The sequence below is a fragment of the Siniperca chuatsi genome, linkage group LG19 (assembly GCF_020085105.1).
Source record: "Siniperca chuatsi isolate FFG_IHB_CAS linkage group LG19, ASM2008510v1, whole genome shotgun sequence".
NCBI lineage: Eukaryota > Metazoa > Chordata > Actinopteri > Centrarchiformes > Sinipercidae > Siniperca > Siniperca chuatsi.
In genome coordinates, this window is record NC_058060.1 from 26,837,445 (window position 1) to 26,861,414 (window position 23,970).

At 42.4% G+C, this 23,970-nt stretch overlaps 1 protein-coding gene across 3 annotated transcripts; it reads right to left on the bottom strand.

Annotated features, from left to right (window-relative positions):
• Positions 1-4,676: 4,676 nt before the first annotated feature.
• LOC122866458 (NACHT, LRR and PYD domains-containing protein 12-like) lies at positions 4,677-23,841 on the bottom strand. Of its 3 annotated transcripts, XM_044176147.1 has the most exons (13): positions 23,704-23,841; positions 21,387-21,516; positions 20,424-20,528; positions 15,895-15,999; positions 14,082-14,320; positions 12,050-13,886; positions 9,767-9,940; positions 8,813-8,986; positions 8,210-8,386; positions 6,552-6,725; positions 6,303-6,476; positions 6,056-6,229; positions 4,677-5,895 (listed from the first exon to the last, which is right to left on the bottom strand). In XM_044176147.1, the coding sequence occupies exons 2-13, from the start codon at positions 21,503-21,505 to the stop codon at positions 5,886-5,888; spliced, it is 3,462 nt and encodes a 1,153-aa protein (XP_044032082.1). In that variant the 5' UTR covers positions 21,506-21,516; positions 23,704-23,841; the 3' UTR covers positions 4,677-5,885. The 3 variants fall into 3 exon arrangements, with proteins under 3 accessions (XP_044032082.1, XP_044032085.1, XP_044032083.1); XM_044176150.1 differs by lacking the exon at positions 6,552-6,725 and having other exon boundaries at positions 23,704-23,839; XM_044176148.1 differs by lacking the exon at positions 23,704-23,841 and adding an exon at positions 22,658-22,887 and having other exon boundaries at positions 20,424-21,516.
• Between the last annotated feature and the right edge of the window lie 129 nt (positions 23,842-23,970).

Below are 23,970 nucleotides of genomic sequence, written 5' to 3' on the forward strand. Positions count from 1 at the left end.
ACATCCTGACTGTAGTACGATACTGAGCAACTTAAACACTGCACCCTGCATCTCTGCGGTGCTGCATTTCAGCATTTCATTTTTAATGCTGTCCGGACCAAAAGCTTTCCTTGGCTGGAGAGACTTTGTCTGTGTGGTCAATTCTTCCAAGTAATTGGGAAACCAAGGGGGTTTTGGTTGTCTTTTAATTGTTTCTTCCAATGTTTGGAGTTTTTCTTTTATAATACATTGATTTGAATGAATTAGATTTATTGGTATGTCTTTGTACAGATTTTCAAAAGTTCTCCAGATGTCACCATTTTGGATGGGTAGTGCTTGTGGTTGCTTTGTGTAGAAGTTGTTCCATTTGTTTAAAATGTCATTGTACCTAATGTAATTCTGGGTTGTTTGGTTGGCCATGTTTTTCATTAGCTATTTTTCTCAGGTCTTTTCTGATGGTCTTGCATTCTTGATCAAACCATTTGTTGGCGTTTTGCTTTTTAACAGGCTTCTGTTTTTGTTTTATAAGGTTAGCTTTAACAGCTGCCTTATGAAATATCATATTGATATCATCAGTGGCCTTTTTTACACCATCTCTGGTAAGGACATATTGATTTTGGTTATATACTGATATGTCATTCATCAGATCAGGTGAGTTTAAGGCCGTGATGAATTTGTCTCCACTGTCTTGGGCCCATCTGTAAGTAGGGTTTAATTTATACAGCTTCCTGGGTTCCCTTTGTGTGTCACTCATTTGACCTGAGAGTTTAAAGAACACATTTATTTGGTTGTGGTCTGAAAGGGGGGATTGCTGTAATCAATAAATGTATAAACATGAAAACAAACAGAGGCAGTGAGTCTGTATGAGATTTATTTTTATTTTTAATGAACATCAGAGATCAGATAACAGATAATGTAACATATCTTCTGACTACATCTCTCTGTCAGTGAGGTTATTTTGTTCTTCAGAAACAGTTTGATGATGTCACAGTTACAAATTGATCGGCCTCCAGAGTTCAAACTGCCACGAACACGAGTCTGAACTTGTTGGACTCATTGAGAGAGACCTCTGGTCCACAGGAGTGAGGTGTGAATCCTTCACTGTGTATATTTTTGTATTTATTAAGTATATCTTTGCAGAAATATAGTTACAGGCACTTCCAGATTCTGCTCTTTTGTTGAATTCTCTAACATGAAGCTGAGAGCAGAAATGTTTAGTGTCCACATTTTCCATCAACTTTCTCCTTTATTCCTCTCATGTTACACTGTTTGAGTGTTATTCTGTTTCAGAGTTACTGTCATGTGTAGTTGCACAGTGGACCCAACTGCAGGACACAGAGGAGAGGTGAAGTTAAGAAGTTTTATTGCAAGCTCCCGGGTGGTGGAGAGTGGAGTGGCATCGACTAAGCACGGGAATAGAATAACAGACTAAGAGTAATATTAATATTAATATTAACACTACAATTACTATTCTACTATATTAAAAAAAAAAAATCTACGTGGTCTTTGCATTGTGCCTCCCTAACCCTATCCCCCCCCCGATGGCCGCCCACCACTGAGTCTGGTTCTGCTCGAGGTTTCTGCCTGTTAAAAAGAAGTTTTTCCTTGCCGCTGTCGCCAAGTGCTTGCTCATGGTGGGATTTGTTGGGTCTCTGTAAATAATATTATAAAGAGTTCGGTCTAGACCTGCTCTGTAGGAAAAGTGCAATGAGATAACTTCTGTTCTGAATTGGCGCTATATAAATAACATTTAACTGAATTGAATTTGTAAAAAGCAGTAAAGCGCTGAGCTACAACTGGCGGTCGATCCATGATAGTTCACAAGGGAGGTGCGTCTCTTCGACCCCGCTTGGCCTCCGTGCGACGTCTGCTGTTACGTGATACCAGGAGCTGAGGGGAAACACTGATGAGACGCAGCCGCAGAGACAGACAGAGAGACAGGGGGACGCTGGGAACATGGCGTGGCCGTGGCACAGTTTCACTGTTACATACTCAAGAAGCTCAGATTCTAAACTGACAACATAACTTTCGAAGGGAACAAACCGGCTTCACACTGTAAAAACAACAAAATTAAGTTCATGTAAAAAATGTCAGCATGCGGACTAAAATTACTGGATGTTTGAGTGTTGCAACAAGAAACAGGAACTCCTCACAGCTGGATGAACAGCTGTGTATGTGTGTGTGTGTCTAGTATGACATGTCCTGTAGAGGTGAATGTAACACCTTCTTATTTCAGTCTAATAATAACTACCATCAGTGTGAAACAGGAGCAGTGTACTGCTAATTCATTTTTGATGTGAAGACTTTTTCTTTTGCTTGTTAGAAATTATTTTACTCTAGAGAGCAGGATTACAAACTAGTGTAAGAAATGGTATAAATTAAAGCCAGCTTGTTTGTTTATTGGTATTTTTATTATTCTTCCCAAGGTTTGTTTTACTGTTATTATTAGTGTGTGCTGCTAGTTTGTTTGCATTTGGTTGTGCAGGCTATATAAGTGATATAAGTTGTAGATTATCTTTATTATTTTATCAACAAAAAAATAAGAAGCCAAAGTTGTAAAATCTTGTCTAAACAAGAACTTTATCTGAATCAAGAATCTGAGTACAGAGTGTCAGAGCAGAACCAGGTTTGGATCAGCAGCAGTCTCAGGTGTTTGTTGATGCAGCAGCTCCACCTGCTGTCCAAACCAACAAACTACCAGCTGAAGTCAAACAGAAAAGCAACAGAAATCCTGAGCCATGTTTGACCATCCATCTTAGAAGTTAAAGAGTGTTTCTACGAACACTCTTTAATTTCTACACGTTTCTAAAAGCAGAACTTCAGAGCTTCTTAATGTCGTCTGTCTGTGGAGCTCAAGATGATGCTGAACTTCACATATTTAACTGTTTGTAAGCCGTCTTATATATTAAAAATACGTCACAATGTGTAAGTGTTGTAAACTACACAATGAAATGTTTTAGACTTGAAATCGTTTAGTATGAAAATGAAGCTTAAGTCCTTTTTCAGTTATTGAATCTGTAACATTCATCTGTCTAAGTGATGCTTGTTATCTGTATGTAGACTTTTACATTAATGTTCCTCACAGCATTTTACCATCACCTCAGCCTTAATATGCTTTTGGGAAACAGGAACTGAACTAAACATACAGTGAACTCACATTGAAGCAGCTGAGTTAACAACAGGATCTTCAGTTTTTCCATCTTCACTTTCTTCTTTGGTCAAACTGCTGCTTCCTTTGACTTTTTGCTCTAAACCTGCAGACTGCACTTTGTTGTGTTTTAGCCACAGTTATACAATCAGATTAGTTTCACATTTTCTCCAACAGCTTTGATCCACATCATAAAGATGAAGAGACACGATTCAGTCTTTGGAAAGAAAAACTATTTATCTGTTTAATAGAAAGCAATATTAAAGAACACATGATCTGAGTGTGAAAATAAAATTAGCAGGTTGTTATTCCAAACTTAACCAAATGTAGGACCATGTAGTCTTCAAACAAGTCATGTGACATTAAAGCTGCATTCAGAGTTATCAAGTACATTACTCACACTGCAAATAATTCAATAAAACAATAAAACAATGATTCAACAATGATGTATTGTATTCTCAAATAACTATAAACCTGGAAAATAACAACAATACCTTGTAGGTATCAACAACCACAACAACTATACAGAGCACACAACATGTTGTGTTTCCATCTGGATAAATTTGGGTTCTGTGTTCTTACTACCTGATGGGTTCCAACAGTGATTCAGCCTCCATCCAGTTCATCAAAGCTTTTCTATTGGCTGCTCTGAAAACTCGCTGTCTGCTCGCCTTTTCACAGGGAAAATAAAACACCCTAGCACACAGGAAGTGATGCATCACTTACAGAAATTCAAACTGCATCGACAGAGAATCCAAAGCCCCGCCCCCTCATTGTTTGATTGACAAGAAGTGCAGAAACAGCTCAGCAGGGTTTGTCCTCCCATGATGGTCCCTCCTCCTGCACGTCTTCCTCTGTTCCCCATTGCCTGAGACATTCCCTGAGCACGTCATCTGTTGGGGCCTTATCTTTGATGGACTTGTGGATCTTGTCCATCACTAGTCACTAGTCCACGGCCGCCTTCCTTATGGCTAGCGTACAGTCTCAGGGTGCTGGATTTGGGATGGATCATCAAACAAATTTAAATATTAGCCAAAGACAAGACTTTGACTACGCCACTCCAAAGTCTTCATTTTGTTCTTCAGCCGTTCAGAGACCAAACAACAACATCCAAAGAGCTGCAGGCCTCACTTGCCTCAGTTAAGGTCAGTGTTCATGACTCCACCATAAGAAAGAGACTGGGCAAAAATGGCCTGCATGGCAGAGTTCAAGACGAAAACCACTGCTGAGCAAAAAGAACATTAAGGCTCGTCTCATTTTTGCCAGAAAACATCTTGATGATCCCCAAGACTTTTGGGAAAATACTCTGTGGACTGACGAGACAAAAGCTGAACTTTTTGGAAGGTGTGTGTCCCATTACATCTGGCGCAAAAGTAACACTGCATTTCAGAAAAAGATCATACCAACAGTAAAATATGGTGGTGGTAGTGTGATGGTCTTCCAATTTTTTTATTTTAAATTTTAAATGTTTAAATGTTTTGATTTTTAATTTTTAGTCGGAGAAATCATGCATCCAATACCACTTTACAAAGTACATCATACACCATAGTCATATTAAACCTTTTATTGTCCTCAACAGTCATCAAATATCACATTGTTCATCAATACTACAGCGCCCACTCCTCCATGTGGGTTAAACAGGAATTTCATGGGCTTAAAGGCCCAGTGGTTGTCCCTCTCACCTCCCTGTCTACAAAATGTGGCTCTGACCAGTGCATCTTTTAAATTTTAGATAACTCTGTATTCACCTAGTCTATCATGATTGGCCATTATCCTTTGAAAGTTGTTCTTCAATTGATTTGCCTAGGACTGCGTAAAAGGATGGAGATGGAGGTGTGTAGGTCTATTTTACGGGATGCAAATCTGTGAAATCTGATGATTTGGGATTTAACTATATACCTTTTTAAATGTGTGTTTAGGGTGGAAACTAGCTTTTTGTAGCAAAGCATGAGTATCTGTAGGTTTGAAGTAGACTCGGGGGAGTGATTTTTTGCTGTTATCATTTTATCATTTTCAAAAAACACAGCGGTATCTAGAAAATTCACTTCACACCGGTCCAAATTAGGTTTCACTTTAATAGAGGGGTGATGGTTGAATAATATGGTTATGAATTCCTGAAAGCTTTCCTCTCCGTGCTGCCACGTTCTGATGATGTCATCCAAAATCTGAGCTAAAAAGTTGGCTTTAACGGGCACCTCTCGCTCCCACTCGCTCATGTAAAAATTTGCGTAGGATGGCGCATACCTGTGTACCATCGCCATGCCCTCCATTGCTAAGTACCGCTTGTTATCAAATTAATTAAAGTAATCAGAGTCATTACATTTCAAGCATATTTCTAATAATTTCAAGATTTCAGCATCTGGTCTATTCCTATCCGGGTAACTTTAAAATATTTTTTGGACAGTTTGGAGTCCTATTTCTGTATTAATATTAGATAGTATGCCTATATGAGTATAGAGGCTGTTGATGCTGATTGTAAAGAGGTAAGCATTGGAAGGCAATAGCATGGGGCGAATTATTTTCAGAAAATGAAAAGTGTCCTTAAGGTAACTAAGGGGCCTGCAGGAGATAGGGCCCAGAAATAAGTCTATGTATAGAGAGATGTTATACGTAGCGCTGCTATAATCTGAGACTAACCCTTGATTAAAACGAACGAATGAAAGAGAACAGAAGTGATTCTTATATCTTTGTTGAATATGCGTCCAGGTTGATGATGTGGCAGCTTGATGAATGACGTCCTTGTCTCTACAGTCCAGGTTCATTTAAACCTGTTGGGATGAATACAACAGTCATTTTCAAGTCAACTCAGACACATGATCTCAACAAACTTCTGGCAGAACTGATTGGCTGTTACGTTTATTCTCTCTTCCTGATAAATTCTGAAGCTAATATCATAGACCAGAAAATGCTGGTCCAACCTCTACAGACCTCAGAGTCTTCAGTCTAAAATGTGGACTCTCCAAAAGATCAGACAGCAGCTTCACTCCTGAATCCTGCAGTTTGTTGAGGCTCAGGTCCAGCTCTCTCAGATGGGAGGGGTTGGACTTCAGAGCTGAGGCCAGAGAAGCACAGCCTTCATCTGTGATGTGACAGTCTTTCAACCTGCAGAGAGGAAGATTTTATCAAACCACCACTGGCTTTCAGACTCTGCACAGAGGAAAAAGACATTCTGTACCTAAGGGTCTCCAGTCTACAATGTGGACTCTCCAGTCCAGCAGCCAGCAGCTTCACTCCTGAATCCTGCAGCTTGTTGTTTCTCAGGTCCAGCTCTCTCAGATGAGAGGGGTTGGACTTCAGAGCTGAGGCCAGAGAAGCACAACTTCCATCTGTGAGCAGACAGCATGTCAACCTTCAGAGAGAAAATGATTTTAACAAACCACAGATTGTTGTCAGATTCCAAACAGAAGCAAAATATATCATCTACCTCAGAGTCTCCAGTCTACAGTGTGGACTATCCAGTCCAGCAGACAGCAATTTCACTCCTGAATCCTGCAGCTTGTTGTAACTCAGGTCCAGCTCTCTCAGATGGGAGGGGTTGGACTTCAGAGCTGAGACCAGAGATGAACAGCAGCTCTCTGGTAGTTCACAGTGACTAAGTCTGTAATTACAGGATACACACTCAGGATTCAGCTGGTACTTCACACTTATTTTATCTTATACTTATACCCACCTGGTACTTAATTTATTTTCTGACCTGTTTTTATAGTGTATTGTATTATATTTTTTGTTAGTACTTCCTCCTGTGTGCACTGACGTAAAGGCGAGCTGCTGTAACAAAGAGTTTCCCTTCGGGGATCAATAAAGTATTTCTGATTCTGATTCTGATTCAGTTTGGATTCCATGTTACCCTGTCACTTATTTCAAGTTTTTGTCCCCTGGTTCCTCTGGCATGTTGCTCCAGAATAGAGGGTACTGACTGCAGAGGCCAGGTCTCCTCTGGTTTTTAGCCTTGGCTTGTATGGGGTAAACAAGTCAGAAATATAGTCAGGGCCTGATGCCTTATACACGATCATTAAAATCCTAAAATCTACTCCAGAGCATACAGGGAACCAATGTACAGGTGCTAAAATTGGGGTTTTGTGTAAACTTCCATTGGATCTGTTGAGTTGTCTTTATGTGTTGTTCTGAACCAGCTGAAGTTTGGACAGGTTGTACTGACTCAGACAGGAATATAGAGAGTTACATTAATCTAATTTGATGTGATAAAAGCATGGTTTACAGTTCCCAAGTGCAAGATAAAAAGAGGTTGAATATGTGACATGTCCATCATATCTAAGGGAAAGAGACAGCAGTGTTGTTCCACATGCTGGTTTCTTTTGAGTAAGATTTTCTTGTTGAAACAGATAAAGCTATCAGGAAACTGTGGAAATACGTTTGGCACATGAAGAAGAGCAGCGTTGTGTTAGGGAGTATAGACTTCCTGCTGCAGACTCCCCAACACCCGAATACTGACAGAAAAGTCAATGATCTGTGGAAGAGGTGTTTCTGTCACTATTTTTCTTTGGGGTTTGATTCAACTGAGCTGGATTTGATTTACTCCAAAGTACAGAGCTGAATTTATTTAATAGATGTGATTAAATTAAACTCCTCATCCTACTCAGCTGTTGTCAAAGCCTAGTGTGAAAACAATAGTTTAAGATCTAGTTCTTCTAACGGCTAACTGAAGCTAATTTCATTCAGTGTCCGTTAAAGTGTAGTGTAGTGAGGTGAATGGGAAAACCCGCATCTTTTAAAAATTGTTCGTCAATTTATTCTGCTGTTAAGAAGACATTAAGGATTTAGAGGGGTATATATGGGGCAGTAAACTGTGCTGGGTACCACTTGTTCATCCTGCCTCAGGTCCATTCTTTTCCTTTGTCTAAATTAGTATTTTCTGGCTACAGGCTCACAAATATTGCGGTAAATGATAAACTAAAAATCCAGGCTTCAAAACATCTCTTGAGAAACCTGTGAAGAGCCACATGGACACCGTCAATGGATGAATTTAGACACTTATCTGTCTGTCACCCTGGAAAAGCTCCTGCCCAATGACAGACTTTCCTCATGAGATCTACAAGAACAAAAAGCTGTAAGTAAACTGACCTCAGAGTCTCCAGTCTACAATGTGGACTCTCCAGTCCAGCAGACAACAGATCCACTCCTGAATCCTGCAGCATGTTGTTGTGACTCAGGTCCAGCTCTCTCAGATGGGAGGGGTTGGACTTCAGAGCTGAGGCCAGAGAAGCACAGCTGATCTCTGACAAACTGCAGTCACTCATTCTGAATAAAAATGAAACATTCATCAAAATCAAATTCATAATCCAATCTAATCTAATTTAACTGCATAACCTATCATTATTTTTCTTAATCACTAGGCTTTTCGCTTATGTTAGTAGACTGACTTTACTGTTGGGCTGCATCCAAATGTCCACCCATCCAAAGTAATCCACCAGGATTACTTTGTAACCACCAGGATTATTTTCACCAAGTTTTTTTGGCAGAACCCTCTATGTTGGCACTCCCGCTGTGTCGCTGGACTGGCCTCATTCAAATGAGTGACAGAGCTGTGTTTTTTCACACAGAGCTAAAATGCAGTGAAGTCATTTGGGTTCAGTCTTGGTGTAAACCAGCATCATATTTGCCCCTTTAAATCAAACTAAACTACAGTATAAAGATCGTCTCAGTGCTAATTAAGTGGTGTCTGACCTGAGAGTCTCCAGTCTCCATTGTGGACTCTCCAGTCCAGCAGATAGCAGCTTCACGCCTGAATCCTGCAGGTTGTTCCTGCTCAGGTCCAGCTCTCTCAGGTGGGAGGGGTTGGACTTCAGAGCTGAGACCAGAGAGCCACAGCTGATCTCTGACAGTCCACAATTAGCAAGTCTGTCGATAAAACGATAAAATCTAAATCAGAGATGCTATGGTATAATGTGGTATAATAAAAGTATTTAAATTTCTTCCTCAGTCTTCCGACCACAACACAAACAACATGATGAAAATTCAAAACACAACACTTGTTCCAACACTTGTTTTGTTCCCGTTTTTACAAAAACAATCACACATGTCTACAAGATTAATTCTTACAGATTTTGCACAAAAATTTGTTTACATGTCCGCCTGTGACTATTTCATCTGATGTCATGGTAATCCACCTATCTGACAGGTGTGACATATGTTTGCTCAGATGACGAGAATTAAAGGACACTAAGTTTTTGTTGCACAACATCAAGCTATCACATCAGATATCACAAATTTTTAGACATAATGCAGTCAGCATGCATATTGCAGGAATTCTCACTAGTATCGGTTGTCCATTTCTCCATCAAAACTAAATCACAAAAGTAATTTCAGAAATTTTAAGCATGTTCTGGACTGTGTGTGTGCCAGTTCCCGCCAATATTCAAGAAGTTTGAGCGGTCATTGAAGAGGAGTGGAATAACATTTTACACACTAACATGAACAAGCTCATTAACTCTGAGACAAATGGCGGTTATTCCAGATACTGACACCCATCGGGTGTTTTGAGGGATCTGAACATTTGTAAACCAAACAATGTGAAATGATGAGATGAATGCCTGATTTATCATTTAACTTCTTGTGTCATGTTCAACAATGTTGGTCAGTTTAAGATCTGCAAAAGCAAAAGACATTAAGTGAACTGACGAAAGTGACTCCAGTCTACAGTGTGGACTCTCCAGTCCAGCAGACAGCAGCGTCACTCCTGAATCCTGCAGCCTGCTTCCTCTCAGGTCCAGCTCTCTCAGATGGGAGGGGTTGGACCTTAGAGCTGAGACCACAACTTCATAGTGAGTCTCTGAGAGCCAACATTCCTGAAGTCTGGGAGTACAGAATGAATTTAAAGTCAGTGATTTAAAAGCATAACAAATACTTATTGCACAGAAAGACACAGAATGCAGACAAGTAATAACAATGACAATACTTTTAAAGAGAAAAAGATCCAAAACATTTGGTCATATCCAGAATAGTTTTTTCTAGGGATGTCCTGATCCGATCTCAAAGATCAGTATCATTTTTCGGTATCGGCTATATTAAGCTATACTGAGCTCTATTGAGCGTGATCCAATAATTTGTTATATGTCAGCTGTCACACCGTTGTTTTTACTCGGAAGCTTTCGTGCACAGCAACGCAAGGAGTGCAGCTGTCTTCAACTCTCTGCTCTGTCCCTCCTCCACTCTGAGACAGAGAGCGCAGCGGTTGAGCGACCTAGAGAACGAACTAGGAGAGAGAGCGCCTAGCGAGAAAGCCAGTGAATCAGAGAAATAAAATGTTATTTTCTGATTGTTGTTCTTGTTTCACAGCGATTAGGGTCTAAATCACAAATAAACATGCCCACACCCCCACACACCACTACAAAACCCTGCGCTAATTGCACTTCATTCTCTGGCTTCATTCAGACAGAATGAAGCCAGAGCAGGGCAGAGCCCTGAGTCTGAGTAATTTATTAATGTAATCCATGCAAAAGATGTGCAGACGACGAAAATAAACTCAACGGAATACAGTTCATTCAGGTAACTCAGGCAAGGCTGCACCAAAGCAACAAACACTGGAGGACACTGAGTGAGAGGAGTGAGAAATTCCCTCAAGACAGCAACGAGGCCAAAACGACTACATAGAGGGTTTGTTATTTTATACTTTATTTTGTAAAAAATTAAAATAAAAAACACTAAGGAACAGCCTGGATGCAGGCTTTTTTTCTTAATGCAATGCAGAGCTATTCAGTTATCAAGAATGTACTTGAAGTATCTGTATCGGCAGATACTCAATATTAAATGAATCAGGATCAGGGGCATAAAAACTTGATCATCCTTAGTTTTTTTCATATTGTGAACTATTACAAGAAACCAAGGAGATACATGATGGCAACAACTATGTAAACGCAGTTTTGTAAAAGGTGTTTAAATATCTTAAAAGATTTTGAGATCACAGTATTTGCAGTAAGAACTCAGGAATATGTTTAGACGATTATAATTGAGGTATGGGTTGTGTTTTATTTTACAGATCTCTTTGTCTGATACACAAACACAGTGTGTTTCCTTTCTCTCTGGATCACCTGACTGCTGTCTGATTAGCCACCTGCCTGCACAGGTGCCCCTCAGAAGCAGCTGCATTCCCTCTCCTTGTGTCTGAAAGCAACTAAAGACTTATTATATTCAAAGTCGTATCTTGGGCCCTATTTAAACTGAGTCACTTGTTTTCGGTAGATCAGATAGTTATCTGATATAAAAATAGCTAAGTGTAAGTGCATCCAAGAGGCATTCGAGACAAATTAAAATCTTATTCAAACCTTCATCTGGCATTCAAGGCAGATGTTGAAAAGGTGTAAATGCATCCATCCCTCCAACACACATATGTCTGCTCTATTCTTCCCAACTACAACAATGTCAGTACACAGTCGGGTCTGTCCCCTGTGATAACAACAGCTAAACTTGCACTGAAGTTAGCCATCATTCTCTTCTGTGTTATGAAAATGATGAATCTGCTTGTGCTTCTATATATTCATCCATGCTTTTGAATTAGTTTATGGATTGTTGTTTTCTAGCTGCCTAACTGTTGTAACTAAACTACTAAAGTGCAGAAGTTCTTCATCTGGTGTTATTGTCAGTTACCAAACAGCTGCAGTTGCATTACCACTACCATCTGGACTGGAGTAGTCTACCCTTATTTACATGTGGCCAGGACAACCAAGACTGATACCATTAGATTTGTGATCTGACTAATAGAGACAAGGTGGCTGAGTGTAAATGAAAGTGTCTCAGATCTGTCTAAGTGTCTCATCTGGATTTTATCTGGATACGAAACACTTGAAATGAAAAATGGAAATGGGGCCTAGGTGGCTGCATTTGGGTTGTGTCTCCTGATACCTGCTGCCAGAAGCTGTGACACAGTGACAGTAACTCTACAATGTTGCTACAATCTGGACTTACCGAGCTTTTCTGCAGTTCCTCACAGCAGGGATCAGTTTGAGTCGTCCCTCCTTTAATGTGTTGTACTTGTCCAGGTCCAACTCATCCAGAACCTCCTCTGACATCTGCAGCATGTAGGCCAGAGCTGAGCAGTGGATCACAGAGAGTTTCTTCTCTGATCTGTTCTCTGACTTCAGGAACTCTTGGATCTCCTGATGTACTGAGTGGTCGTTCATCTCCATCAGACAGTGGAAGATGTTGATGCTTCTGTCAGGAGAGATCTTATACATGTTCATCTCCTTCAGGTCGCTGATGGTTCTTTGGATGATTTCTGGACTGTTGTCTGTCTGACCCAGCAGGCCTCCTAAGAGTCTCTGGTTGGACTCCAGAGAGAGGCCATGAAGGAAGCGGACAAACAGGTCCAGGTGGCCATTTTTACTTTCAAGGGATTTCTGCATGGCTTTCCATAGGAAGACATCGAGGGATGGGTAATGGTCATCATCATCACCATCATCATCATCATCATCATCATCATCATCATCCCTATCTTCCAGGAAGTCCTCCAGTACCTCTGTGTTCCTGTCGGTGTAACAGTGGAACATGTAGACGGCAGCCAGAAACTCCTGAATGCTCAGATGAACAAAGCAGTAGACTGTTTTCTGGAAGATCACACTCTCTCTTCTGAAGATCTCTGTACAAACTCCTGAGTACACCGAGGCCTTGGAGACATTCAGACCACACTGCTCCAGGTCTTCTTGGTAGAACATGATGTTTCCTTTCTCCAGCTGTTCAAACGCCAGCCTCCCCAGCTTCAGATGAACTTCCCTATCAGCCTCCATCAGCTCCTGTGGACTCGTCTCATGTCCGTCATCATACTTCTGCTTCTTCCTCTTTGTCTGAACCAGCAGGAAGTGTGAGTACATGTCAGTCAGGGTCTTGGGCAGCTCTCCTCTCTGGTCTGTAGTCAACATGTGCTCCAGAACTGTAGCAGTGATCCAGCAGAAGACTGGGATCAGACACATGATGTGGAGGCTCCTGGATGTCTTGATGTGCGAGATGATTCTGCTGGACAGCTCTTCATCACTGAATCTCCTCCTGAAGTACTCCTCCTTCTGGGCGTCAGTGAAGCCTCGTACTTCTGTTACCCTGTTAACACATGAAGGAGGGATCTGATTGGCTGCTGCAGGTCGAGAAGTGATCCAGACGAGAGCCGAGGGAAGCAGATTCCCCTCGATGAGGTTTGTCAGCAGCACGTTGACTGATGACTTCTGTGTGACATCAGACACGACCTCATTGTTGTGGAAATCCAGTGAAAGTCTGCTTTCATCCAGGCCGTCAAAGATGAACAGAAGTTTCCAGACAGCGAGCTTCTCTGCTGTGACCTTCTGTAATGTTGGATGGAAAACATGGAGCAGCTGGAGAAGACTGTACCGCTCATCTCTGATCAAGTTCAGCTCCCTGAACGAAAGCAGAATCAGCAGACTGACGTCTTGGTTTTCCAAGCCCTCTGCCCAGTCCAGAGTGAACTTCTGCACCGAGAAGGTTTTTCCAACGCCAGCGACGCCGTTCGTCAGAGCGATTCTGATGTGTCCCTGTTGGCCGGGTAAGGCTTTAAAGATGTCGTGGCACTTGATTGGAGTGTCATGGAGGGTCTCCATCTTGGAAGCTGTCTCAAGCTGCCTCACCTCATGTTGGGTATTAACCTCTTCGCTCTGTCCCTCTGTGATGTAGAGCTCAGTGTAGATCCTGTTGAGGAGGGTTCCACTTCCTGTTTCATCACTTCCTTCAGTCACACATTCACATCTCCTCCTCAGACTGATCTTATGCTCATCTAAAACCTCCTGGAGACTGTCATCCACTGTCACAGAAGAAAGAATAATTAGTAATAATTAATACCAATATAAAAACAACCAATAAGAAAAAAGGGATCATAATAAAATGAGGGTTCTGATTGCCTAAGACAACATTTTAAATGGCCATGCTGCAAGGCACAGAAAACCAAGAATCCTGTTTTCAGACATGACAACATCAGCAGACAGGTGTACAGTCTTACTTTGTACAGTGCTGGTCTGACGGGCTGTCTGCAGTCCAGGTCTTGTTCTGGATCTGTCTCCACACTGGGGACAGGAGGAGTCTCCTGATGAAGCAGACTGGTCCCAGTATGAGGTGATGCACCGTCTGCAGAACCAGTGTCCACAGCTGGTAGAGACCGGATCCTTCAGGACGTCCTGACACAAAGCACAGCAGGACGGCTGCTCCTCCACAGAAACATGACTCCTCATCTTCTTCTCTCTGTGGTTTCATTATTGTATTTCAAAAGTAAATATGGTAGAATACAATGGTAGAAATAAATAGGCAGTTCTCAGCTACATTAAATCTACATTATGGCACGTTATTTGTGCATGCATGGGCCTATCTATTATCATCTATAAAAGGATTCCTTTTAGAACTGCAATGACAAATTTGACTGTCTACAATGATCTAAAAGTTTTGCACCGGGAATTACATAAAACACTATCTGGACACAGGAGCCACAGACTCTGAACAACAACCCACATTAGCTTTCCTGCCAAAGTCTCCTTCTTCTCTAACTTACAACGATGAATACATGTCTTGTCCTGGGCCCTGTTTCAGAAAGTAGGTTTAGTGAAAACTCTGAGTTTAACCCTGAGACGAGGGAGACTCTGGGTTTGCAGTTCCAGAAAGAGACGTAACTTAAACTCTGAGTCAGTCACCATGGTAACTGACTCTGCGACCCCAACCTGCTCGCTCCAAGTTTCTCTGTGTCTCCTGTGATCATGATCTTTTCCTAAACCTAACCAAGTAGTTTCATTGCCTAAACCTAAACTGACAAACTGCGACTGAAAACTGAAAATAATAAAAAAGAAAACTAAAAATAAGCCAGCATTGACTTTTGGTTTCCCACTGGACTCGAACTCTGTTCTCCTGGATGAAAGTCCTGTGTTGGGTTAGGATTAGGGTCCTGGCCCTGTGTTTTGTCAGATTAAAGCTGAACAAAAATATTTAAAATGTAACGTAGACTTGATCTGATATTGATTTCTTTAGGTGGGTCTTCTTTTAGGGAGCTGCTGCTGACCCTGTCCACAGCAATGCATTGCTTATTTTCCGTGCCAGTACAACTCTCTGCTTCTCCAAACTGGGGCCGTGCCTACCGCCATCTACTGCAGGTAATACACTGACTATGGATAAGTACCTCATACAGCCCCACTACAAAAAAACTGAACTGTCCCTTTAATATGTCTATACCTCCACTGGAATAAAATGGAGGCTCTGCCTTTTATTTACCTGTTGCCATGGTGAATCGTAGTATCGGAGCTCCATTGATGATGGCTTTTTTCCTTCACCAAGCACGAGCTTAACTCAGAGTGAACAAACTCAGAGTTGATTGAACTGACTCTTATCAACTGTTCTGGAACCGAAACATCTCTGAGTTAGTCAACTCAGAGTTCAGGGTCAGTCAGAGTTTGTTAAACCTGTTTTCTGAAACAGGACGCTGCACCAAACAAACAAATCAGTTTGCAGGTTAGATAGCTAATTAGCTGCACATTAAACAACATGTAAACAAACCTGCAAATGTCACTTAGGTCTGTTTAGATGCTGGTGTGGTCTTGACTCTTCAATACTATTGACAACGCGCTGTCTGCCCATCACATGTAGCTACAATTACCACAAGCAGTTTGAGGCTAAAGAAACACCTTTTATTCTTCTATTTAATGAACAAATATGCACAATAAATAAATAAATCACTTAATCAACAGAATAGAAATATAATACTTTGATTATATTTTCCCTCCTCACTGAATCACCGTCTATCAGGCCAGTCTACAGTAGAAACAGTCTCTTACTTTGTGTCTGAGGGTCCAGGTTCATCACTGAAGTTTGGAGGTGACTCTTTGGACCAGTCAGTGTTCATAGACAGACAGCTGGATCCTGGAGACTCTGCTCTCTGTCTGTAGTTCAACAAATATTTGATACATGTCATCATTTTGATTAAAGACATCCAACCGTGGCTACAGTTTTACAAACTGAATATTTGATCAGATGTTTGATTTTATATTTAAAATCTTAAAGGCAGAATTAGTAGGACTTTCCTAAATGACTTACAAAAACAATCCCTCTCAATCATCACTTATGACCCACCAGAAGTGTATCTGTGTCTGCAGAGCTGCTGCCCTCTGCCTGTATTTTCTTAGTCTCTTATTAGTTTGCTTTGTTTGGGATATTTCTGGGCATCAACCTTCGGGCAGTGGTGTGTAGCTCCCAGCAGCGAGCAGGTTACACCGCTGTCTACGTCTCTCCTCTGCTCTCTGTCGTGTCATGGATGTATCTCTAAAACGAAGTGTGGAGACGGTCGGGGCTGAGCTACACACAAGCAGAGCAGAGAGCAGCAGGCAGGATGAAGCTGCTCCTTCCTGCAGCGTTGTGCGGAGGTGTGGGCAAGGTCAGGACTCTCCTGGATAATGAAACCTTCATACAGGTTTATGTTTTGACCATCAGTTTGAATTATTTACACTTTGTCTTTGATAAATCAGGTTTTGTGCATCATTGTGGGGGATGGGTGTAAATACTACAATACCCATGAGACTTGGCCGTCGTTGCCATGGAGAAGAATTCAGTCAGAGGCGCAAACCTGAGCGGTAGTAATAACAGTTATAAACCAACTGTGGCACCACAGTTAGTGAATTCATAATATTATAAAGAGTACGGTCCAGACCTGGTCTACAGGAAAAGTGCAGTGACATAACTTCTGTTATGAATTGGCGCTATATAAATCAATTGAAATGAATTGAATCCAGAATTGACCCAGAAATTAAAAGTGAATTATTTAAGCTGCAGATTGTAAAATTAGTTTCCTCACCAGCGTAAACTTTAGCTTCTTGCATTCATGTTGTGGCTTTTGTATTTGTGTTTTCTGTTAATGCGCTTGTGTTTTTTTAATTTGCCATGCATTTTGGATATGCAGTTCGTTTGACTCGTCTCGGCCACCGTACATCCCAGACTTGAAGAGAGACAACTGTGAGTCATGTAACATTGTCTACTGGAAAAATGAATGGGACTTTTACTGCAGGAACCAAGATATGATCTACAGATCAGAAATATTAACCTAGAGAGACACTCGCACAACTAACCAGGAACATGACTATTATGACTCTTCATGTTTTGTTAAGAGGAAACACGTGAAGTCATCAAACTCTCTCTTCCAAAAAACAGCACTTCGCTTCCTGTGGTTACATCACAATAAAAGTCTTCTGATTTGCCTATGCAAAGCTGTGAAGCACAAGCAGTGGGAAGTGATCACTCTGAATGAGCAGATACTTTAGCAGGTGTTCATACGTTGGTGGTTGTGATGTTTCAGGTTCAGGTGAGTCCTGAAACATGATCCAGGAAGTCCAGTTTGAGTAAGTAAGTGGTCCATGAGTTGAAGGTTTATCAGAACACTGCACATGTTTTACTTTGTCCTTCACCCTCCGTGGGTGGTCTCATCCTTCGAGCTCGGGTCCTCTACCAGAGGCCTGGGAGCTTGAGGGTTCTGCGCAGTATTTTTGCTGTTCCCAGTACTGCGCTCTTCTGGACCGAGATGTCTGGTGTTCTTCCAGGGATCTGCTGTAGCCACTCCTCCAGTTTGGGGGTCACTGCCCCGAGTGCTCCAATGACCACGGGCACCACTGTTGCCTTCACCTTCCAGGCCTTCTCCAGCTCTTCTCTTAGCCCTTGGTACTTCTCTAGTTTCTCATGTTCCTTTTTCCTGATGTTGCCATCGCTTGGTATCGCCACATCAACCACAACGGCTTTCCTCTGTTGTTTGTCAACCACCACGATGTCAGGCTGGTTCGCCATTACCATTCTGTCAGTCTGGATCTGGAAGTCCCACAGGATCTTGGCTCGGTCATTCTCTACCACCTTTGGAGGTGTTTCCCACTTTGACCTCGGGGTTTCCAGTCCATACTCAGTGCAGATGTTCCTGTACACTATGCCAGCTACTTGGTTATGGCGCTCCATGTATGCTTTTCCTGCCAGCATCTTACACCCTGCAGTTATGTGCTGGATTGTCTCAGGGGCCTCTTTGCACAGCCTACACCTTGGGTCTTGTCTGGTGCGGTAGATCTGGGCCTCTATTGCTCTGGTGCTCAGGGCCTGCTCCTGTGCAGCCATGATGAGTGCCTCTGTGCTGTCCTTCAATCCAGCCCGCTCTAGCCATTGGTAGGACTTCTTGATATCAGCCACTTCAGTTATGTTCCGGTGGTACATCCCATGTAGGGATTTGTCCTCCCATGATGGTCCTTCCTCCAGCACGTCTTCCTCTGTTCTCCATTGCCTGAGACATTCCCTGAGCACGTCATCTGTTGGGGCCTTATCTTGGATGTACTTGTGGATCTTGGATGTTTCATCCTGGATAGTGGCTCTCACACTCACTAGTCCACGGCCGCCTTCCTTACGGCTAGCGTACAGTCTCAGGGTGCTGGATTTGGGATGGAACCCTCCATGCATGGTGAGGAGCTTTCGCATCTTAACGTCTGTGGTCTGTATCTCCTCCTTTGGCCATCTTATTATTCCTGCAGGGTATCTGATCACTGGCAGGGCGTAGCTGTTTATTGCCTGGGCTTTGTTCTTGCCATTGAGCTGACTTCTTAGGACTTGCCTTACTCGTTGAAGGTATTTGGCCGTTGCCGTCTTCCTTGTTGCCTCTTCGAGGTTGCCATTTGCCTGTGGTATTCCAAGGTACTTGTAACCATCCTCAATGTCTGCTATTGTTCCTTCTGGGAGTGAGACCCCTTCTGTGTGGACTACCTTCCCTCTCTTTGTCACCATTCGACTGCACTTCTCAAGCCCGAATGACATCCCAATGTCAGAGCTGTAGATCCTGGTGGTGTGGATCAGTGAGTCGATGTCCCGCTCGCTCTTAGCGTATAGCTTGATGTCATCCATGTAGAGGAGGTGACTGATGGTGGCCCCGTTCCTGAGTCGGTATCCATAGCCAGTCTTGTTGATTATTTGGCTGAGGGGTTCAGACCTATGCAGAACAGCAGTGGGGACAGAGCATCTCCTTGGTATATGCCACATTTGATGGATACTTGTGCAAGTGGCTTACCATTGGCCTCAAGGGTGGTTTTCCACAGCCTCATCGAGTTCGCAATGAAGTCCCTTAGAGTCCTGTTGATGTTGTACATCTCTAAGCATTCAGTGATCCATGTGTGCGGCATTGAGTCATATGCTTTCTTGTAATCAATCCAGGCAGTGCACAGGTTGGTGTGTCGGGCTCTGCAGTCTTGGGTGACTGTTCTGTCAACCAGGAGTTGGTGTTTGGCTCCTCTGGTTCCTCTGCCAATGCCCTTCTGTGCTTTGCTCATGTATTGATCCATGTGTCCACTTATCTTAGCCGCAATGATGCCTGACATGAGCTTCCATGTTGTGGAGAGACAGGTTATTGGCCGATAGTTGGATGGGACTGTACCCTTTGCGGGATCCTTCAGGATCAGGATTGTGCGCCCTTCGGTAAGCCATTCAGGGTGCGTCCCATCTCTTAGCAGCTGGTTCATTTGTGCTGCTAGGCGCTCATGGAGTGCAGTGAGCTTCTTTAGCCAGTAGGTGTGGATCCTGTCAGGGCCCGGTGCTGTCCAGTTCTTCATACCTGAGACTCTTTCTTGGATGTCTGCCGCTGTGATGGTGACTGGATTCTGTTCAGGGAGGTTGCTGTGGTCCTTTCTCAGGGCTGCCAGCCACTGTGCATCGCTGTTGTGTGATGCCTCCCTTTCCCATATACTTTTCCAGTACTGTTCAGTTTCCAGCCTTGGTGGGTCTGCTCTGCTGTTATTACCCTGCCATTGAGCGTACACTTTCGCAGGTTGAGTTGCGAACAGCCGGTTTATTCTTCTGGCTTCATTATCTCTCGTGTATCTCTTTAGGCGGCTGGCCAAAATATATATATATATATATATATATATATATATATATATATGTGAGTCTGTGTCTGTGAGTATGTATATATATATATATATATATATATATATATATATATATATATATATATATATATATATACATACTCACAGACAGGACATTTTTTCATCACAACGTCCCCAAGGTCAACAGTAGAAATACAGTGTTTACGTTACAAACTAATCTACCAGGAATGTTCCCTTGCATGTCTATGATTGGCCAACGCAGCGTCTTGCTGGATGACGTCACATTGCTTTGCATCAAGAGTTGAATCAGGTTCAACTTTTCTGCTGGACGACTGCGTTGTTCTTCCTCTGTATCGTATCTTTGATCAGCACTTTAGTACTTTGTGGAAATAAAGATGAGTTCTGTGTGGATCAGTGTCAGTATATCTCAGTGTTTGGGGGTTTTAGGTTTAAATCATCCAGCCTCTTACTTTGTGTCTGAGGGTCCAGGTTCATTACTGAAGAACGGAGGTTCATCTTTCGAAAAGTCACTCTTCATAGACAGACAGCTGGATCCTGGAGACTCTGCTCTCTGTCTGTGGAAAAGATATTTTTATTCAGATTATTTTAACAAACAATAGTCAGAATGTTTTGTGTTCAGCGGTTCAGCTGCGATGTGTGATGAGATTATACTATAACAGCAGCAGTCTGCGGCGAGAAGTAGGACGCAACTACCTCCAGTTAGCATCATTACGTCATAATTATTGTCTCAGAGCAGCTAATCAGACTGAAGCTGATGTTTCTCTTCACTGATCTGCTGAAGATGTGAATCATTCACTGAACTCAGATCAATAAAATCAGCTCCAGTGTCTGTGGTCGCCATGGTTACATAGCGAGCCACAGCGGCAAGTTGAAAAACTGACAGTAAAAAAGCAACGCAGTGGTGAGTCAGGAAGTTTAGTGTTTTCAGTTCTTTATCGTCCCACTAGGAGAAATTCGGCCTGCAGCAGAGCAAATGAACAACAATCAAGTCTATAAAAAGATGTCTTGGTATGGGATTGGATAAGACAAAGTGCTACAAGCAGAGGTGCAGTGACCTTTTGTGCATGTTATGCATGTTTATTGCACTCGGGACACTTAGGTTTAGCTGCAGACATGTCTGTGCAGGAGAAGATCTTTGATGTAGTTTTTGGGAAAATGGAGTGCTTATGGACCATGACAAAGACACGTCTGTATAAAGACTGAGATACCTGAAGGTGTTTCAGTATGTTGTTTATCTCACTGACTCCACTTCTGGGGTTCCTTCGGTAATAACAACATAACAAACAATACAAGTTATTATTGTGTTTGTGCACGAAAACTGGATGTTTGTCGATGAGGTAAAAGACGACCTTCACTCTGTTTGTAGAGTCCAGATACTTTAGGGAGTCCGGTTTCTGAGATCAGTCTCTTACTTTGTGTCTGAAGGTTCATTACTGAAGTCTGGAGGTTTTCCTTTAGACCGGAAACTCTTCATAGACGGACAGCTGGACACTGCAGACTCTGGTCTGTCCTCTTCCTCCACATCACTCATCTTCAGTCAGTCTGAGGTAAAGCAGGAACACACAGCGGACATCAGAGGAAGGTTAGTAATCATTGTATAGAGTTCCTCCGAGAAACTGTTTGTGTCTTGGGTTTCTACAGATGATTGTCAGCCAGCAGCTCGTCGCTGTGAGGAAACTAAACAACTGTTTTCAGTCTGAAAGGTTCGACAGAAGAACTGAGCCCTCCCTGAAGGAAGGAAGGAAAGCTCACCCAGCCTTGGAACAGAGACACTCAACAGCCGTTCAAAAAACTCTCTAATATCACTGTTTATTCAATATCTCACTTTAACAAACACCATTTCCCATAAGCCCACAGACCGTCACGGTTCAAACATGGACGGTCGAGTGATGCAGAAAGGAGGTGATGCTGTGATCTAAATCATAAACAGAGCCTGCAAAGAAAGTAACCTGAGAGTTAGTTCAGCGTCATAACAAGGATTTGACATTAATGATTAACACTCAGCTAATTATACAAAACAGAAATGTGGGAGATAAACATCCACCAGCTGACAGACGTGGAGGGAAACCTGCTGCAGTCTGATAAGTTTGTTCATCAGCAGTTACACGTCAGCCATGTTTCACAAAACAGCTGGATATAAAGTCACTGTGAGTAGTTTGTACTTTATTTCCGATGTCTCAGCCACAGATATTTGGTTCAAATGCTGCTAATAGTCATTAAAAAGCTGAACTGGGGAAGGAGAGCCACAAAGAACGTTGTGACATCAGAACGGAGCTGCAAACAATAAATGAACCGCACGGCAGGAAGGATGGAAACATGGGAAGGAATCTCCCAAACACTTTTCTGTTATTGTTGAAGCTGCAAATCTTCTGCCAATAAAGATTTAAGTGAAGAAATGTAGTGTTTGTATAAAGAGTTTTAGTCAGTCTGCTGACATTAAATCTGTACTGTAGCAGAGGCTCCGAAGTTCTGTTCAAGGTTTTAATCCTGTTGCAGTTTCATGAAGAACAAACTGTTTATTTAGACTTTATGTTAGTTTAGTTTGTTGACTTGTTGTTCTGTCTGTCCTCAGCTGTGAGCTCACTGAGGAAACTTCCTGTTTGTTTTAGTGTCACTAAAGTTAATAAAGTCAAAGTCACACACGGTTTAGTCTGACCGTAAAATAATAGTGCTGAACACTCACCTGTTTTATCTTTCTGCTCTCTGAACTGACTGACTGAGTACGTCCTCATTTCTTCACTTCCTCGTGGTCGTCCCTCTGACTCTGACGCCCCCCTGTGGTGTCAGCTGAGATCTACCAGCACTGAGTCCTTCCTGTTCAAACTGAACTCCCTCTGGAGGAACAAAGCTTTTCCATGCTGGACTCATCTGACGCACCAGCAGGACAGATGTGTTTCTCTAAGAGCAGCAGAATGATCCGTGCTCTCCTCCAGCAGGATGTGCTGTTGGTGCCTTTATTTCTAATATTAACCCCACAAACACACAGCCAGTGACAAAGTAAAAGAGGTTTCTTTAAAGTTGCTTCACAGATTCGACCCCTCGAGTCACTGGCTTACTTTTGTGACGCTGCATGTGTTTTCATTTATTTTGGATGTAATTATCAGTAAAAGCTTGACGGATCTTTGATGTGAAATCCAGATTCTGTCGTGTTTTCTCTACTTGTACTTTACTTGAGTGCAGCAGAGTTTGAACACGTGTTCAGTCAGAGTTGAACAAAGATGACCTCTGACCTTTGACATCACACCTAAACAGGAAACGATTGAATTAGTGGTTCAGGCTTCAGTAGAAGTGAAAGAGAGACAGAGCGAAACGTAAAGTGACGGAACCTTCGGGAGTCTCTTCAGAGGAAACTGTAGGAGGACTGCTGGTGCAGAGACCAGATCCTTTGTGACTCAGGAGTCCTCTGGACCTCCAGCTCCTCTCAGACTGACCAGAAACCTTTACAGCTCAAAGACTTTGTGAATGACTCTTAAAGTCGGACTGAACACAGCCACAGGTCTGTGCCTGAAGGAGTGGATGATATTAAACATCAGGTCAGAGACCAAACATGATCCTGGCAGGAAGAACGTTTCCCTGAATACATAACTGTCGAAACACATTCGTAGTAAATGACGCTACAAACAACATGATGCAACACGCTGATGATGTCACTATAAGGAAGCTGTGATGGATTTTCTCTCTGCTGACTGTTGACACATGAAATCAATGTGTGAAAGCAGAAACACTGACCTGACCTGCTGCCGGAGCTCCTCTTCTCTGTTTCCTGGAAATGACTTCTTCTTCTTCTTCTTCTTCTTCTTCTTCTTCTTCTTCCACTGTGTGTGTGCTGCTGTAGTTCTATCTCTGTGAGGACCAGATTCTGAGGAAACACGTTTTAAAGTGAGAGGAAGTGAAGCAGGGTGAGGGGGGTGGAGGGGTCTACAACAGTGAAGCAACAGAGAGAAGAGAAGGGAGGGGGCAGAGAAAGGAACACATTAAGTCACAGATTGGAACAAG

Bases quoted from the DNA above. Each gene is read 5' to 3' on its own strand.
- LOC122866458 (XM_044176147.1), bottom strand. From the start codon at position 21,505: ATGAGTGATGTGGAGGAAGAGGACAGACCAGAGTCTGCAGTGTCCAGC. The intron at 9,941-12,049 runs GTAAGTCCAGAT...CTGTACTCCCAG, and splicing joins AGGAACTGCAGAAAAGCTCG to ACTTCAGGAATGTTGGCTCT. The intron at 8,387-8,812 runs GTCAGACACCAC...ATTTTTATTCAG, and splicing joins TGGAGACTGGAGACTCTCAG to AATGAGTGACTGCAGTTTGT.